Below are 18,920 nucleotides of genomic sequence, written 5' to 3' on the forward strand. Positions count from 1 at the left end.
CTGGTGTGACCCAAAAAGAAAAAAAAACCCTGTGGATTGTTACCCAACATGGGGTCAAAGAACTGAAAGTGGGGGTGGAGAGGAGACAAGAGAAAAATTTGGCAACAGTGAGAGCTTCTGATCCCTACAAGGACCAAAAATGAAATTAATTCAAACTCAATCAGATGCCGGACTCGAGATGTTCCTGGCCATATTTGCCTGTGTTGCATTTCTTGGGTGCAGAAGGGTCGTGAGTGGGAAAAGTTTAAGAAGCTGAGGGCCGGCATTTCCTTAGCCTTCGTGGCTACTCGTTTAACGACTTCCCTCTCCAGGTGCGTTTCTACTCGCACCTACAAGTGGTGCTTGTGCGTGGGCGCTGGGTGCTGAACTTGTTCGGGCCCTGTCCCACACTGCCTCTGTCTAGCACGGGGCTAGTGTCTGGACGGTCTTCTGGGCAGTCCTGTGGGCTCCTCTCCAGTGCGCACATGTCCGGACCCGGGCCGGCCGTTCCGATCTCCCCCAGCCCCCACTCTACTCACATCCTCACAATACCCACCGGGGCGGCTGCGGGTGGCACAGACCAAGCTTCCACCCCCTCCCTGGGCTCAGTCTCCGGAATTTCCCGCGGGCTCCGGGCGGGCGCGCCCCGTCGGGGGTGGAGCGGAGAGGGGCCCGCCCACCTCCCTGCTGCTTAACTAGACGCGCCGCGCGTCCCCCGCCTCACTCGCCTCCACTGCTGCGTTCACGATGTGTCACTCTCGCAGCTCCTTCCCGACCATGACCATGACCGTGCTGCCGTCACCGACCCCCGTCCCCGCCAACAGCCCGGCCCCTCGACGGGGCTCGGGCCCCGAGATCTTCACCTTCGACCCTCTCCCGGAGCGGGCCGTGGCCCCCGCCGCGCGCCCCAGCATCTCGCGCGCGCACCGAAAGCGCAGCCGCAGGGTCCTCTACCCACGGGTGGTGAGTGTCGTCGCCCGAGCGCGCCGTCGGGGGAGGCGAGGGACAGGCCCGGACTCCGGGGCCCCCAGCTCATCTCTTCTTCCCTTGTCTCCCCGCAGGTCCGGCGCCAGCTGCCAGTCGAGGATCCCAACCCTGCCAAAAGGCTTCTCTTTATCCTGCTCGCTGTCGTCTTCTGCCAGATCCTCATGGCCGAAGAGGGTGTCCCGGTGACCCAGGCCGGGGAAGACGCCCCCAGCACCGCGTCCCCCGTGCCCATCCCAGCGCCCCCAGTCATCGAATCTTTTAACCTGACTTCAGAGCCCTCAGACTACTCCGTAGACCTCAGCGCTTTACTCCAGCAGCACCCGGCCGCCTTCTAACAGGGACTCTCGTAAACCCGAGAAGAATCTGAAAGCCACCGCGACACCAGTGTACCTGGTGCGCGCAGGCGAATCCCGCGCTGGAACGCCGGGGCAACTCGAGTTCAGCCAACAACACTACAGCCGGTGCCGGGGTGCGAACCAGCGAGCCGCCGGCGCCGGGCCGGGGCGCGAGGACAGCGGCATTAATTTATTGCTCATAGCTCCTAATATTTATGTGTATTTATGCACATCCCCTAGGTGATGGAGGGGTGAATGTGATATTTATTTTAACTTATGCAAGGGTGCCAGATGTGTCCCCCCTCTGCTCATGAAGATTACGTGGTATTTATTGAGCTTTTGTGGGATGGGTGGAGGGAAAGGACCAGAATCCGGGAGAAAAAATTTCGGTGGTGGGTTTTAGGGGGTGACACACAGATCTCAGTTCCGCGGATGTACTGTGTGAGGCTTCGGCGGATCACTGGGGAATAAGGTCCTGTCCATCGAGCACCTCGAAGACGCCCCCAAGTGGTGGCTGTGGGGTCTCCCCGTATGTTCTATGAACACAAATAAACTCGATTTACTGACAGTCGTGTGCGCGTATCTTTGCGAGACGCGGCTGCCCAGTCTCCCCCTCCCCCAGCCCCCGGGTCGTGGACGCTTCCCTGCGCGTCCTCCAGCCCTCCTAAGGGAGGCCGGATGCGCGGCTGCCCGGCCCGCGCGGTCTTCCGGCGAGTGACCGCCCCGGCCGGCCCGAAATGAGGCAATTTCCCGGCGGTCACGTCCGGCGCGCGGGGCGGAGCGCACGGCGGCCTGGGCGGGGAGACGGGGCGGCGCGGACCCCCGGGGGAGCCGGGCGGGGCCTGCCGGGAAGGGGGCGGCGGGGGCGAGCCGCGCGGGGCGGGGCGGGAGCGGCCACACCCCCAGGAAGGCGGTGCCCGGGGCGGGGGGGGCTGTCCCTGCGCCCGCGGCCTGCGCGCCCCGCCCGGCCCGAGACCTCCCGCGTCGCGGAAGGTAGGTGGCTGCGGGGGCGACCGGGCTGGGACTGCGGAGAGGCCGGGCCCGGGACCGCCTGCCTGAGCAGATAAAGGACAAGCCGCCCACCTCGAAGGCGGGGCCCAGGTCCGGGCCCGATCGCTCGGGGAGAATAGCGGTGCCGGAGGACGTCAAGGCACTGGGCGTGTTGGGGGGGGGGGCGCAGAGTGGGTGGGGCCGGGGGAAAAGGGGGGGCTCCTCCGCGGACTCCGCAGCGCCTTTTCCCGAGCGCAGAGGCGTTTCTTTCTCTCTCCCCCAGCCCCCACCTGAGCCATGTTTTTCACCTGCGGCCCAAATGAGGCCATGGTGGTCTCCGGTGAGTACCGACCTCCTCCCGGCCAGAGACTCCCCCACCCTGGCTTCTTGCCCCTCTAGCTGTCAGCTGCCCCGACCCGCCCGGCATGCCTGCAGGAGCTACCCGCTTGAGAGTCCCAGCCGCTACCGCATTCCAGGCCCAGATTCCTTCCATCTCCCAGGTTTCCTCTTGGGGGGGGGGTTTCTCCCCATCCTACCCACTTCCGTTTTCCACCTGCGGGTTCTACCCTCTGCTCACCCTGCCCTCTCCCTGCAGGCTTCTGCCGGAGCCCCCCAGTCATGGTGGCTGGAGGGCGTGTCTTTGTCCTGCCCTGCATCCAGCAAATCCAGAGGTAGGTGGGACAAGAGCCAGGGAAGGGAGGATCCCTGATTTTCTCTCTCTTCCTGTTCTCACTGTCCACCCTTTTTTCCTCCCCCCCCAGGATCTCTCTCAACACACTGACCCTGAATGTCAAGAGTGAAAAGGTTTACACTCGCCACGGGGTTCCCATCTCAGTCACTGGCATTGCCCAGGTGAGGCTCTTAGAGCCTTTCCCAATTCAAGTCCCCTGTCACCCAGGCGCTGCAGATCTGACTTGGCCTTCTCAGTCATGTCCCTGCTGCTCTCCCCATGTCCAGGGACCCTCCAAGGCACCGGTTCCTCCCTTCCCTGCTTTGTCCCTGGCTCCATGAGAGAGACACCATCTCCCACCCCTCTGCCACAGGTGAAAATCCAAGGGCAGAACAAGGAAATGCTGGCAGCCGCCTGCCAGATGTTCCTGGGCAAGACTGAGGCGGAGATTGCTCACATTGCACTGGAGACGCTTGAGGGCCACCAGAGAGCCATCATGGCCCACATGACTGTGGAGGTGGGCCTGAGACGAGGAAAGAGCTGGAAATGGGGCGGGAGAAAGCACAGTGGGCAGGTACTTGCCTTGCACAAGTACGATTCTGGGTACCACATACGGCACCCTGAGCAGAGTCGGGAGTAAGCCGTAAGCACAGCCAGGTGTGAGCCAAAACCAAACAAGAGGGGGGTTCAAGGGATGCCAGGCGGAGGGGGGCCCAGGTGCCCAGCTAGGTCAGTTTGCTGAGTTCTTTCTTCCCACCCTCCTGTTATCCTAGGAAATCTATAAGGACCGGCAGAAATTCTCAGAGCAGGTTTTCAAAGTGGCTTCCTCAGACCTGGTCAATATGGGCATCAGCGTGGTCAGCTACACGTTAAAGGACATCCACGATGACCAGGTGCTTGGGAGCCAGCCTCCGCTTCTTTCCCTGTCCCCACCTCCATTTTTTAATCAGTTCTTTTGATCGCGTGTTTCTGGCAGTATTAATACTCTTTTAGCTCCTTGTTATTGTACCAGCCCCGCCCACAGTGTCGCAGGCATTGCCCTGCTAAGCCTCCAACCCTCCAGGACTCCGATTTCTGCATTTCTCCCGCAGGACTATTTGCACTCCTTGGGGAAGGCTCGCACAGCTCAAGTCCAGAAGGATGCTCGCATCGGGGAAGCAGAAGCCAAGAGAGATGCAGGAATCCGGGTGAGAGACGGGGGACCTTTGGTGGGCTTCTTGGGCACACACGGGGTGAGAGGAAAAGAGCACAGTGGAATGGAGGCTGGTTGAGCTGGCAGGGGGAAGGGTGCGGTGAGGAGAGTCGGAGGGGAGTAGGGACCCCCACTTTGGACCTCCTCACCCTACTCTCACCTGGTGTCTGCTTGGACAGGAGGCCAAAGCCAAGCAGGAAAAAGTGTCCGCACAGTACTTGAGTGAGATCGAGATGGCCAAGGCGCAGAGGGATTATGAGCTGAAGAAGGCCGCCTACGACATCGAGGTCAACACGCGCCGGGCGCAGGCCGACCTGGCCTACCAGCTGCAGGTCAGGCCACACGCGCTTCCTCCATCCTCACTGGCCTTCTCTGGCTCACAGTGTCGCGTCTTACTTTTCTGGTTTCTGCTTCTTTGTGTTGTTTTAAGAAAAAATAGCATTTTAGAGGCTGGAGTACAGCGGGTAGGGCATTTGCCTTGCACGCAGCTGAGCCAGGTTCGATTTCCAGCAGCCCATATGGTCCCCTGAGCACGGCCAGGGGAAATTCCTGAGTGCAGAGCCAGGAGTGACCCCTGAGCATCGCTGGGTGTGACCCAAAAAGAAAAAAAAAAAAGAAGGAGAAGAAATAGCATTTTATTGTTACTCTCTCGTGCCAGGATTGAATCAGGGGCCTCACACACGCAGAGCAAATGCTCTAACATTCTTTTTTTATTTTATCCCTTAATTTTATTACCGTTGTTCTTGTTGTTACTGGTTCGAGAGTCACATCTGGCAGTGCTCAGGGGTTGCTCCTGGCTGTTCTCTGGAGTCAGTGGTGCAAGGGATCAAATCCTCACCCCTTGCATTCAAAGCGTGTGCTCAGCCCTGGGTTGTTGTTGTTGTTTTCGGGCCACACCTGCCTGTGCTCGGGACTTGCTTCTGGCTCTGCACTCAGGGATCACTCAGGCAGGGCTCCAGGGACCATATCTGGCGTCAGGAATTAAACTCAGAGCCCTCCCAGCTGTATCAGCTATATTATCTCTCTGCCCACCCTCAACTCCACCCTGCTGCCCCCCCCCTTTTTTTTTTTTTTTTTTTGCTTCTGGGCCACACCCAGTGGTGCTCAGGGCTTACTCCTGGCTCTTCATTCAGGGATGGTATCACTCCTGGCAAGGCTGAGTGGGCCATATGGAGTGCCAGGGATAGAACCCAGGTAAGCAGTCTGCAAGGCAAGCACCCGACCCACTGTACTCTCTCTCCAGCCCCTTGATTCTTTTAATTCTGCTCCTCTGCTCCCTTCGTTCTTATTCTTCTGCATCTGCCGTGCTGTTGGTTGTTGTTGCTACTGATTTGTTATGGCAGGTCGCACTCCTGTCTGGTTGTGATGTTCATTTATGCCTGTGATGCTCACTGGGAGATCAGGTTGTACACACTTGACTATGGTACTTACTAACATTTGCACACGGGTTGGTCCCTGGGGGGAGTGCACATGTGCTCATCAGAGTCACATTTCCTGCCCTTGTGGCTCATGAATCTTTCTGTCTGATGGGCTCAGTAGTGATCATACCTTCCCCCTGCCACTTTTTATTTTTTAGCTTTTAAGCCACACCCAGCAGTGCTCAAGGATCACTTGTGGTGCTCAGGGACCATATGTGGTGTAGGGGATTCAAATCAGGGTCAGCCACCTGCAAGACAAGCACCTTAACTAAACCCAGTACTATCTCTCTGGCCCCCAAGATTCCCTTTTTAAAAAAAAAAATTATTTTTCCTTACAACTTATATAAACACTGTGGTTTACAAAATTGTTCATGATGATGTGTTTCAGACATTCAATATACCAACACCAACCCCACCGCCACTGCACCTTCCCCCCACCATTATCTCGAATTTTCCCCAGCTTTCCTTAAGCCTGCTGCCATGGCAGGCCCTCAGTAATTTATTTTATATTGCTTGTTACAGTTTGCTAAAAGAATAAGGTCCCGAGGGGCTAGAGCAATAGCACAGTGGGTAGGGCATTTGCCTTACACGCAGCCGACCCAGGTTCGATTCCCAGCATCCCATAGGGTCCCCTGAGCACCGCCAGGAGTAATTCCTGAGTGCATGAGCCAGGAGAAACCCCTGTGCATCGCCAGGTGTGACCCAAAAAGCAAAAAAAAAAAAAAATAGAATAAGGTCCCCTTTTTCATGGTGTTTACCTGGCTACAGGGCAGCCACCACTTATTTTTTGTTGTTATTGGTTCTTTTTTTGAGTCACACCCAGCGATGCTCAGGGGTTACTCCTGGCTCTGCACTCAGAAATTACTCCTGGCAGTGCTCTGGGGACCTTATGAGACGCCAGGGATTGAACCGGTATCTGCCGCATGCAAAAGGCAAACGCCCTACCTGCTGCACTATCACTCTGGCCCAACCACAGGATTCCTTGTGGTGCCAGGATGGCAGACAGCTGAGCTTCCAGGATCGCTGTCCCAATACGTGAGGCTCCAGGATTTGAATCTTGTGTATGTGCTCTTGGGTCAGGCTCTCTGAGTCACTGTACTTCTTCTCTGGATCCCAACTCTTCATCCCGACCTCACTCCTATCTTTTTTGTTGTTGTTGTTTTGGGAGCCATGCTTAAAGATGCTCAGGGGTTAGTTCTAGTTCTGCACTGAGGAATTACTCCTGGCAGTGCTCAGGGGACCATATGGGATGCCAGGAATCGAACCCGGATCAGCTGTGTGCAAGGCAAACGCCCTACCCGCTCTATACTGCTCCAGGCCCTCCATATGAGGAAGACTATAAAAGAGATGAACATTGTAGCTGATTGCAGAGAAGAATCCAAGAAGGGCTCTGAGCTGCTGGAGTCTGACTATGTATTTGGGACACCTAGTGCCAGGACACCTGGATGGGATAAACCAGAGCTGACCTGCTCTGCTTGTCCAGGGGGACATTCTGGCCCGGGCTGTGGGCCTGGTGTGTCAACGAAGTTAAAGTAACTCCTTTGTTTTTTATTTATTTTTGTTGTTGACAGTGACATTTATTATTAGAAATTTGCATTGGCATAGAAGACAAGGTGTAGCTTTGTCTTCTATGATTATTAATCCAAAGATGGATTAATGATGAAAACTTTTATTTGTTGAGCATTCCAAAGGATGCCATTGATAAACCAACTAAAACATTCGTTGGATCCATTATGAGTACCACATTAGTAACATAAAACACTTATTTTTAGGGGGCTGGAATGGTAACACAGCGGGTAGGGTGTTTGCCTTGCACACAGCCAACCCGGGTTCAATTCCCAGCATCCTATATGGTCCTCTGAGCACCACCAGGGGTAATTCCTGAATGCAGAGCCAGGAGTGACCCCTGTGCATTGCCAGGTGTGACCCAAAAAGCAAAAAAAAAAAAAAAAAAAAAAAAAACCCACTTATTTTTAGGTCTTATAAACTGATCATCCTTAGATAGTCCACCAAAAATAATTTTGTATTACTCTGCAGAAATTTCAAACTTGCATTGATTTTTCCTAGATTGTTTTGCAAGACTTAGATCTGCTGTGGTTGTTTGGGTCACACTTGCCATGTGGACATTCTTTCCAAGGTTTCCGGTTTCACTCTAGTAGCTGATAGGGCAGGACTCGGTCCTCCCCTGGACATGCACTTTTTTGGGGCCTCGATAAGGTTTGGGGTTGAAAATCTTACAGGTTAGGGGCTGGAGCGATAGCACAGCGGGTAGGGCGTTTGCCTTGCACGCGACCAACCCAGGTTTGATTCCCAGCATCCTATATGGTCCCCTGAGCACCGCCAGGAGTAATTCCTGAGCGCAGAGCCAGGAGTAACCCCTGTGCATCGCCAGGTGTGACCCAAAAAGCAAAAAAAAAAGAAAAAAAAATCTTACAGTTTATTCCAGCCCAAGCTCCCGTGACTCGTACCTCTTGGACAGTAGTGAAGGGCTTCCTAGACCTGATCCTGTAGTCTGTGAAAAGAGGGAGATACCGGTCCAGGAAGAGAGTTGGAGAGAGATTCAGAGAGTGGTCGAAGAAAGAGAGCAAAGTAACTCCTTTTATTAAAAAATAAAAGTCTAGGGGATGGAGCGACAGTACAGCAGGTAGGGCATTTGCCTTGCACGTGGCCGACCCAGGTTCGATTCCCAACATCTCATATGGTCCCCCAAGCACCACCTGGAGTAATTCCTGAGTGCAGAGCCAGGAGTAACCCTGTGCAACGCCAGGTGTGACCCAAAAAGCAAAAAAAAAAAAATTAAATTAAATTAAAACAAAAGTCTGGAGGCTGGAGCAATAGCACAGCGGGTAGGGCGTTTGCCTTTCACGCATTCGACCCGGGTTCAATTCCCAGCATCCCATATGGTCCCCTGAGCACCGCCACGGGTGATTCCTGAGTGCAGAGCCAGGAGTAACCTCTGCATTGCCGGGTGTGACCCAAAAAGCAAAAAAAAAAAAAAAAGTCTGGAGCCAGAGCAGGTAGGGTGTTAGCTGGGTTCGATCCCTAGCATCCCATATGGTTCCTGAGCTCTCTCAGGAGTGATTAACTGAACACGGAGCCAGTAGTGACCTCTGAGTGTTGCTGGGTGTGACCAAGAACCTAAATAATAAAAAAAAAATACTAGGGGTTGGATCCATAGTACAGTGGGTAAGGCACTTGTCTTGCATGTGGCCAACCTGGATTCAATCTCCAGCATCCCATGTGGTCTCCCAAGCACCACCAGAAGTGATAGCTGAGCACCCTTGGGTGTAACCCAAAACATAAAAGTGTTACTTTTGGTGAGGGGGGGGCACATGGGGTCGGCAGAGGTGGGGACAGTTTCAGCCATACCCTGTAGTGCTCGGTATGTTCTTTTTTTTTTTTGGTTGGTGCTGGAGATATGAATTTATGAATTGGGACTAGCCACAGGCATAGTAAGTGCTTTAACTGGTATACTGTTTAATTGTCTCTTATTTATTTTTTTATTAAACATTTTTAATTTGTTTTCGGGCATATCGGTGGTACTCAGGAGCTACTCCCAGCAAATTGTTCAGCCGTTACTCCTGGCAGTGTTCTGAGGAACACAGAGTTTTAAGAATTGAACCCAGGTCTCCCACATGCAGAGTATACACAGTAGCTCTTTGAGCTACCTCCTTGGGCCTGCAGCTGACATCTACTGGGACTTAATTTTGGTGGACCGGTGAAGAATAGATGAATAAAGAGACGGGATTCCTTTTTTTTTTTTTTTCTTTTTGGGTCACACCCAGCGATGCACAGGGGTTACTCCTGGCTCTGCACTCAGGAATTACCCCTGGCGGTGCTCAGGGGACCATATGGGATACTGGAATTCGAACCTGCGTCAGCCTGGGTTGGCCGAGTGCAAGGCAAGCACCCTACCCGCTGTGCTATTGCTCCAGCCCCAAGACAGGATTCCTTTAAATAGCTCTGTGATAATACAATACTTGGTGGTTATTTAATTTCCTTTTTTTTTTTTTTTAACCACACCTTGCATTTCTTAGGGGCTCCTCCTGGTCCTGGGCTCTGCTGTTGCTCCCAGTAGTGTTGGAGGATCATTTCTTACCTGGGAGTGACGCCGGAGCAGGGCCCCAGGAGTAGACCTCCTGTGGGAAGTGCTGGGAATTGGATCCGGGCTTCTAGCATGCAAAACATGAATTCCAGCCCATTGAGCTTCCTCTCCAGTCCAGCTGTTTGCTTTCCTTAAAATTTGATAAAGTTAAATTTCAGTTCTTTATATGTTTCAACTTCCTTTCAAGTACACAATTTCACATCTGGAGAGAGTTCATCATTTGGAAAGTGCAGACAAGGAAGTTTTTTCAGTTTTTGTTTCATTTTGTTTTAGGGCCATCCCCGGCTCTGCTCAGAGGTTGGCTCTGCACTCGGGAATTACTCCTGACAGTGCACAGGGAACATTTATGTGATACCGGGATTGAACTCGGGTAGGCTGCGTGCAAGGCAAGTGCCCCCTACCCACTGTACTATCGCTCTGGCCCAAGGAAATTTTATGGTTTGTTTTTTGTTGTGTTTTATTTTGGGGCCACGCCTTGCTGTGCTCAGTGCTTACTTCTGGCTCAGCACTCAGGGATCACTCTTGGCGGCTTGGGGGACTATATGGGGTGTTGAGGATCAAACCCACATCAGCTCTGTGCAAGTACTGTTATCCTATCTCTCTGGCCTTCCCAAGGAACATTTTTTGTTTTATTTTGTTTAGGGGCCACACCCGGCAGTGCTCAGGGCTGACTCCTGACTCTGCACTCAGGGATCACTCTTGGTGGGCTCCAGGGATGCCAGGGATTGAACCCGAATCAACCAGGTGCAGGCAAACAAACACTCTGCCCATTGTACAATTGCTCCAACCAGGTGAAGGAACATTTTTAATAAAAATTCTATGGATAGCAATGATTTAGATAGTGAATGGGACAAGAGAAGGAAAAATATTGCATTGAGAAAATATTTATTGAAGATCAATGGCTCTATTTGCTTCCACCAGTCTTCCTTGTATTGTTCTTTTTGGGCTACACCTGGTGGTGCTCTGTGGGCCAGACAGTGCTGGGGATTGAACCTGGATTTTCTGTAAAGCATGTGCTCAGCCCCTTGAACTATCTCTCCGGCCCCTCAAAAAGATTATTCCTCGTTAGATTATGTCACATACCACTTGTTTACTTCCTCAGAAATCTCATATTGAAAAGGGGAAATATTTCTGACTCTTATCTATGATCTAAACCTCTACAAAAAGGAACACAGGGCATTGAGGGGGAACTAAATTGCTGACTTTCTTGGTCACAGGCCACATGGAACCAATGGCAGGGTGCTGTGTACCCCTGTGTTCCCCCAGTCTCCCAGCAGCCCTGTAGGAACACAGAGGGTGGAAAAGATGAGGACCTGGAGGTCAGGCTTGTGAAATGGTGTCGACTAGTACACACAATCAGATGATCTAATGAAAATTCAGATGAGCTAATTTTTTTTTTCTTTTAGCTTTTTAGGTCACACCCGGCAATGCACAGGGGTTACTCCTGGATCTGCACTCAGGAATTACTCCTGGCGGTGCTCAGGGGACCATATGGGATGCTGGGAATCGAACCTGGGCTGGCCGTGTGCAAGGCAAACGCCCTACCAGCTGCGCTATCCCTCCAGCCCCAGTAGCTCTTCCGCTGTGCTATCACTCCAGCCCCAGTAGCTGATTCTTAGTGTTCTGACAGCAGTGAAAGGCAGAGAGATGGATAAGATATGGACTTGATTGCGGGGGTGGGGAAAACTCAAAGCGGCTAGACCTTTTACTGATCTGCGAAGGGTACTCATAGACCTGAGGTGCACTTGAGCTTGAATCCTGCAAGAAGCCTTGTGGGCAGCTCTTTGATACTACACAGAGGTCTGTTGATCCTTGTTATTGCAGATCCTACATGTGCTAAAATTCACCAGCTAACCCCCTAGTCAGTACTTGACAACTTTTGTGATCATCTGCAGATAAGCAGAGTGACCAGCTGAAGTTGAACAAGATGTTCTTCTTTCTTTCAGCTCTCATACTACAAGTAGTGTCAATTTTTACAATACACTTACTGTCATTTTTTTTTTTTGCATTTTTGTGCTGTCTGTATGTTTTGATGCATTCAGTACTTAAAAAGACCACCCAAGGGGCTGGAACAATAGCACAGTGGGTAGGGCATTTGCCTTGCACGTGGCCAACCCAGGTTCAATTCCCAGCATCCCATATGGTCCCCTGAGCACCGCCAGGGGTGGTTCCTGAGTACAGAGCCAGGAGTAACCCCTGTGCATCGCCAGGTGTGACCCAAAAAGCAAAAAACAAACAAACAAACAAAAATATCCTTTGGTACCAGGGATATAACTCAGGTGTAAAGTATATCCTTTGTATATATGTAGCCCTGGGTTTGGTGGGTAGGGTGCCTCTCTTGCACATGGCCAATCCGGGTTCTATCCGAGGCATCCCATATGGTCCCCTGAGCACCGCCAGGAATGACTTTGAGAACCCGGAGCAATCCCTCAACATTGCTGGGTGTGGCCAAAACCAATAAATAAAAATGTAAAGGGGGGGACAGAGTGATATGATAGTACAGTGGATAGGGTGCTTGCCTTGTATGTGGCCAACCCAGTTTTGATCCCCAGCACCACATATGGGTCCCCAATTCCTGCCAAGAATGACCCCTGAGTTCCAAACCAGAAGCAGGCCCTGAGCACTAGCTGGTGTGGCCCCAAAACAAACAAACAAACAAAAAAACTGACAGGCTCAGAACCAGCACCTGGGTGATTCATTGTCATTTATATGTCGGGGTTTGAGAAGCATTAATACAGTAGAAACCGGATTGGGTGGGGTTGCATGAGACTCTATCTAAAGTCCTTAAGCTTTGTCTTTCTTTGCAAATGAGCAGATTAAGTTGATTTGAGCTCTGTTCAACTTGGATCAGTTCCTCATTTTGTGCCTGGCTCTGTGCTAGATAATAAGGAAATAAGGACTTATTCCACAAATAATCTAATAAGTGACTATCATGTGCCAGGGTTTTGGAAGGGAGGATGGAAGTCTAAATCAGGCAGTTTAGCCATCCTGGAGCTTACATTAGAACACAGCTAATGTAAGTAAATAAATAATCCCATTATTTTGCTTGTATTCTATGAAGTAAATAAAAGGGGTAAAAACTAAGGAAAAGTGGGGCTGGAGTAATAGTACAGTGGGTAGGGCGACCCGGGTTCAATTCCCAGCATCCCATATGGTCCCCCAATATGCCAGGAGTAACCCCTGAGCATCACCGAGTGTGAGCCCCCCCCAAAAGAAACACCCTATGGGGGAAGAGACTGAGCTGGCGAGATACAGCTCAGCAGCCTGGAGTGAGTGCTTTGCATGCAAGAGGCCCACCGGCACCATCTGATACCCTGAGCACTGCTAGAAGCAACCACCAAGCACTTCCCGTTGTGTCCCCATCCCCACAAAATGTAGAAGTACTGTATTTGGTCAGGATGTCGTCAGAGAGTCATTGTGAGAAAATGGTATAGGAAATGAAACCTGAAAAGGAAAAAGCCATCTGGGTAGTGCTGTGAACACACACAACACTAGGCCAGTGCTATTCAACTAGAAATCTGTGTGCTTGGGGCCAAGAAAATGATCTCAAGTGCATGTTTTGCATGTGGGAGCCCCAGGATTGCTCCCCAGCACCAGGTAATCGCCTAAGCACTCCCAGGAGTGACCCTTGAGCACCACTGGGTGTGGCCCCAAAAACAAAAATAAATAGCAGTGATGATGGAAATGCCCCCAGTGCTGTGTCATACTGTGTTGTGGCTGCATTCTGAGAGTTGCATTGTCCGGCAAGACCACTGGGTGCAGATGAGACGTCTGTGTCGGGCTGGAGCAATAGCACAGCGGGTAGGGTGTTTGCCTTGCACGAGGCCGACCTGGGTTCGATTCCCAGCCTCCTCCCATATGGTCCCCCAAGCACTGCCAGGAGTAATTCCCGAGTGCAGAACCAGGAGTAACCCCTGTGCAATGCGGGGTGTGACCCAAAAAGCAAAAAAAAAAAAAAAAAAGACATCTGTGTCATATTGTGTTAAGCTTCATTGTTCGGCGAGTCCATCGGTGCAGACAAGACGTCAGTGTACTTGTCTGAATCTGCACGTGGCTGGTGTGCAGCAAGTGCCATTGGCGGGAGAAGGGCCCAGGCCAGGCCTTGGATCTATGCAAGGACATGGACTTTGCTAGAGGACTGCTTGTGCTCGGACCCCCTTCATTGCCTCTCTGCTTTTACACCCAGGTGCTTTTACCACCCAGGCGGCCTGGCTCCCGTCTGTTGATCTTGGGTGCTTTGCTCTTCAGCTGACTGCTCGCGCCCCCTCCCCAGGTGGCCAAGACCAAGCAGCAGATCGAGGAGCAGCGGGTCCAGGTGCAGGTGGTGGAGCGGGCCCAGCAGGTGGCAGTGCAGGAGCAGGAGATCGCCCGCCGGGAGAAGGAACTGGAGGCCCGAGTGCGGAAGCCTGCCGAGGCTGAGCGCTACAGGCTCGAGCGCCTAGCAGAGGCCGAGAGGTAAGGCCCCTGCCGGCCCCTCTGGGCCCCTTCGCTGAAGGCCCACCCCAGCCTCCAGATGAGCTGGACCTTTTTACCACCTGGTCCCCGGCAGAGTTTGTTTTTTTTGTTTTGTTTTGTTTTGCTTTGCTTTTTGGGTCATACCGGGCGATGCACAGGGCTCACTCCTGGCCTTGCACTCAGGAATTACCCCTGGCGGTGCTCAGGGGGCCGTATGGGATGCTGAGACTCGAACCTGGGTCTGCCGCGTGCAAGGCAAATGCCCTACCCACTGTGCTATTGCTCCTGCCCCCTCCTGTGGAGTTGAGGGTGCCAGACCCACTTGCTCCTGGGGGCCGGGCCCAGGAGAGCCCCTCCCTGCACTTCCCTTCTCACCCAGGTCCCAGCTGATCATGCAGGCTGAGGCCGAAGCTGAGTCTGTGCGGGTGAGTTCAGAGGGCCCCCCATGGTCCTATGGAGGGAGCGCGGATTGATTGCTTAAATGGCCATTCCTTGCTCACTGCCACCTCGGTCTAAGTGGACTCTAACCGCGCCCTGCCCAGATGCGCGGGGAGGCCGAGGCCTTTGCCATCGAAGCCCGGGCCCGGGCAGAGGCTGAGCAGATGGCCAAGAAGGCAGAGGCGTTCCAGCTCTACCAGGAGGCGGCTCAGCTGGACATGCTGCTGGAGAAACTGCCCCAGGTCTGCAGTTGTGTGGGCCCCAGGCGTGGAGGGACAGGACTGGGGACTGAGGGGTGAGGGAGAACTGGGCGACCCAGAAATTGCTGGTGGGAATGGAGGCACTGAGCACGGGGGTGGGGGGGCGGGCAGGAGGGATGAGCAGGAGGACAGAGGCTCAGACTCTCAGGGGGAGGCTAGGCCACAGACATTTAGTAGGCGTGTCACCCGCCAGGTGGCAGAGGAGATCAGCGGGCCACTGACCTCTGCCAACAAGATCACACTGGTGTCCAGTGGAAGTGGAGCTGTGGGAGCCGCCAAAGTGACCGGAGAGGTGCTGGACATCCTGAACCGCCTGCCGGAGAGCGTGGAGAGACTTACGGGCATCAGCATCTCCCAGGTGAGGCCGTTGGAGGACGGGGCCCGGGCACGGAGCTGGGCCTTCCTGCACGTGGACCCAGCAGTTCTGGCGCCTGGTACTTACGTAGTGTGTGCTATATGCCCAAAGTGTGTTTTGAAAAAAAAAAAATTTTTTTTTTCTACTTAAACTACCCTGGGGTAGGTAGGGATTCCAAAAAAAAAAAAAAAACTCGCTTTGTTCAGGTACCAACCTTATGCGGTACAGATGCCAGAGCCCGGCTTTAGACCCAGGCTGGCTCTGATCCTGGGCATGCCAGGTTAAGAACGTGAGTGGCAGCGTGTGGCAGTTAATTCCGACGCTCCCAGAGAAGGATCTAGAAATGCTTTGGTGTGAATGCTCTGACCCTGGACATGTTATCAGCTCCTCTGTAACCATTTTCTCACCTTAAAATTAGGCTAGCCATGGGGGCTGGGGCGATAGCACAGCAGGTAGGGCATTTGCCTTGCACGGGGCCAACCCGGGTTCAATTCCCGGCATTCCATGTGGTCCCGCAGCACTGTCAGGAGTAATGCCTGAGTGCAGAGCCAGGAGTAACCCCTGAGCATCACTGGGTGTGACCCAAAAAAGAAAAAAAAAATTAGGTTAGCCAGGGCCAGAGATAATACAGCCCTTACCTTACTTACATGCAGCCAACCCTGGTCACCCACCACCACACATAGTCCCTTGAGGACCATCAGGGATTATTTCTGAGACAGAACCAGGAATAGCCCCTGAACCTGCCCTAAAAAAAAAAGATCAGGTTTGCCATCTAACTTGTTAGGTGCCTCTGAATATATCAAATCAGACACAAAAGCATAGAACCCTATCATGGACATTCAGACTGGGTTCTGAAAGTTTTCAGGGGAGCCTTAGACACCTGGATTCTGTAAGCAAGGCCCAGGCCCTCCCGGATTTTTTTTTTTTTTTTTTGCCTTTTGGGTCACACCCAGCGATAATCAGGGGTTACTCCTGGCTCTGCACTTAAGAATTACTCCTGGAGGTGCTCAGGGGACCATATGGGGTGCTGGGACTCGAACCCGGGTTGGCCATGTACAATGCAAATGCCCTATCTGCTGTGCTATTGCTCCAGCCCCGTCCCCGCTTTTTTTTTTTTTTTTTTTTTTTTTTTTTGCTTTTTGGGTCACACCTGGCAATGCACAGGAGTCATTCCTGGCTCATGCACTCAGGAATTATCCCTCTCAGTGCTCAAGGGACCATATGGGATGCTGGGATTCGAACCCGGGTCGACCGCGTGCAAGGCAAACGCCCTACCCGCTGTGCTATCACGCCAGCCCCAGTCCCCGCTTCTTTTTAAATGGTGAAGTAAGATAGTGTATTGAAAGTTGGACGTGAGGTGGGAGGAAGAGAGGAAGTACATATTCAAGAGAGAACACAGGCCTCTCCAGAGGGAAAAAAGCAAAGAGACATAGAGACAAGCAAATATGAGTCCAAGGGAGAATGTGGGATTGAGGAGCAAGTCCCCCTTCTCACTTTTTTCCCCTTTCCCACTTTCAAAAGAAAATCTTTTAGTGGCCACAGCAAAAGTATAGCAGGTAGGACATTTGCATTGTACGCAGCTTACCCAGGTTTGACCCTCAGCATCCCTGAGCACTGCCAGGATAATTCCTGACTGCAGAGCCAGAATAACCCCTGAGCATCACTAATGGGTGGCCCAACGAAAAAAAGCCCATATTTATTTTAGGCACTGTGATTTACAATACTGTTAAGGGTAGTAGTAATGGTAGTTAATGGTAGTGTTCCAAACTCTCCCCATCTTTTACTTAAATACTATCATGGGCGCCAGAAAACCTCAAGATTCCGGGAAGATTCCTGGAAATTGGGGACAACCTGGTTCCCAAGTTCACGTACTTTGTCTTTTTGCCAGGTAAATCACAAGCCATTGCGAACAGCCTGAGCCTTTGCCGACACCTGCCCTCGTGGTTCGAGTTGCCTGATGGTCCCCTTATTGCATGACCTTCAGCTGACCTCCAGCATGCGTGTTGGGCCTGGTCTCCAGCCCTCATCTCCCTGCCAAATTAGCCTGTGCCTTGCCTGGGATGGGAAGGGCTGCTCCTTTCTCTTGACCCCCACACTGCCAAGACAGCCACTCCCCCAGGGGTCCTGTCAAGCATTTTGCTGATCCCATCCTACCCCCAACTTATTTAAGTTTTAATAAAATTAGAATGTCTAAAATCAGAATGTACAGAATTCTTTTTTCTTTTTTTTTTGCTTTTTGCTTTTTGGGTCACACCCAGTGATGCTCAGAGGTTATTCTTGGCTCTGTACTAAGGAATTACTCCTGGTGGTGCTTGGGGACCATATGGGATGCGGGGATCGAACTTGGGTTGGCTGCGTGCAAGGCAAATGCCCTACCCACTGTGCTATTGCTCCAGCCCTAGAATTCATTATTTTTTTAATTTACTTTTTTTATTTTAATGAATCACTGTGATATAGTTACATAACTTTCATGATTGTGTTTCAGTCAAATGTTCAAGTACCCATCCCTCCACCAGTGCCCATTCTCCACCACCAATGTTCCCGGTATCCCTCCCCACCACCCCCATCCCTTCCCACCCATTGCCTCTATGGTAGGCACATCCCTCTTACTCTCTGTCCTTTTGGGTGTTTTGCCAGAATTCATTCTTCTTTTTTTTTTTTTTGTTTTTGGGTCACACCCGTCAATGCACAGGGGTTACTCAGGAATTACTCCTGGCGGTGCTCATGATACCATATGGGATGCTGGGAATCGAACCTGGGTCGGCCACATGCAAGGCAAATGCCCTACCCGCTGTGCTATCGTTCCAGGCCCTCAGAATTCATTCTTAAAGATGAGGATGGAGCACATACATGCTTGTGCTCAGAGAACTGGTGCACATACGTGCTTTTCATGCAGGAAGCCCAGATTCAATTATTGGCACTACATGGTCCAAGCGCCACCAAGACAACCCCTCCACTCCCCCAAAACAAAACAAACCCACTAATGAATGTCTTAGAGGTTCACAACTGTGTACAATGACTGCTAAGCCCTGGTACTTAGGAACAACTAAGAAAGCAGAACTAGGGGCTGGAAAGAAAGTACATCTGTTAAGGCACTTGCCTTACATGCTGCTGACCCCGGTTCAGTCCACAGCACCACATATGATCTACCAAGCCCTGTCAGGAGTGATTACAGAGCACAGAGCAAGAAGTAAACCCTGAGCACTGCTAGATGTGGCCCACCTTCCTTTCCTCTTCAAGTAAAAAGCAGAACTGATTGAAAAAGCTAGACGGAGTTCGAAGTGATAATACAGCAGGTAGGGCACTTAGCTAATATGTGGCTGACCTAGGTTTGATCCCCATAGCCCATCCGGTTCCCTGAGCTCTCCAGGAATGGTCCTTGGGTATAGAGCCAGGAGTAAACCCTGAGCATCAAAATAGGTATAGCAAAAAAAAAAAAAAAAAAGGAAAGAAGGAAAGAAAGCTAGAATGTAACTAGCTTTTTGGACTTCTTTTTTTATAAAGTAGTTCACAATATTTGATTACATTTAGTATAAGAACACCAATCCCACCACTATTACACCTTCCCGCCACCATATTTTGGATATTTTCATCCCAAACCCCAACACCTGCCCCAAATCAGAACCAAAATAACTTATTTTGTATTGTTTGTTATGAATAAACTGCTGAAAATGCTCCGAAAAACTTTAGAGGAGAGTGTGTGAAGATTGTTCTATTTCACCCAGGGGCCATTAAG

At 51.9% G+C, this 18,920-nt stretch overlaps 2 protein-coding genes across 3 annotated transcripts; both read left to right on the forward strand.

Moving 5' to 3' along the window:
• The first annotated feature begins 716 nt into the window (after positions 1-716).
• On the forward strand, positions 717-1,863 carry IER3 (immediate early response 3). Its single transcript, XM_004619595.2, has 2 exons — positions 717-942; positions 1,041-1,863. The coding sequence occupies exons 1-2, from the start codon at positions 727-729 to the stop codon at positions 1,299-1,301; spliced, it is 477 nt and encodes a 158-aa protein (XP_004619652.1). The 5' UTR covers positions 717-726; the 3' UTR covers positions 1,302-1,863.
• A 303-nt stretch (positions 1,864-2,166) lies between these two features.
• FLOT1 (flotillin 1) lies at positions 2,167-17,386 on the forward strand. Of its 2 annotated transcripts, none has more exons than XM_055128629.1 (13): positions 2,167-2,294; positions 2,575-2,631; positions 2,887-2,962; positions 3,053-3,143; positions 3,335-3,478; positions 3,735-3,854; positions 4,053-4,148; positions 4,333-4,485; positions 13,950-14,131; positions 14,511-14,556; positions 14,674-14,811; positions 15,023-15,187; positions 17,073-17,386. In XM_055128629.1, exons 2-13 carry the CDS (start codon positions 2,589-2,591, stop codon positions 17,100-17,102), a joined length of 1,284 nt encoding a protein of 427 aa, XP_054984604.1. In that variant the 5' UTR covers positions 2,167-2,294; positions 2,575-2,588; the 3' UTR covers positions 17,103-17,386. The 2 variants fall into 2 exon arrangements, with proteins under 2 accessions (XP_054984604.1, XP_054984605.1); XM_055128630.1 differs by lacking the exon at positions 2,167-2,294 and adding an exon at positions 2,309-2,402.
• The last annotated feature ends 1,534 nt before the right edge of the window (positions 17,387-18,920 follow it).

The sequence above is a fragment of the Sorex araneus genome, chromosome 2, assembly GCF_027595985.1.
Source record: "Sorex araneus isolate mSorAra2 chromosome 2, mSorAra2.pri, whole genome shotgun sequence".
Taxonomy (NCBI): domain Eukaryota; kingdom Metazoa; phylum Chordata; class Mammalia; order Eulipotyphla; family Soricidae; genus Sorex; species Sorex araneus.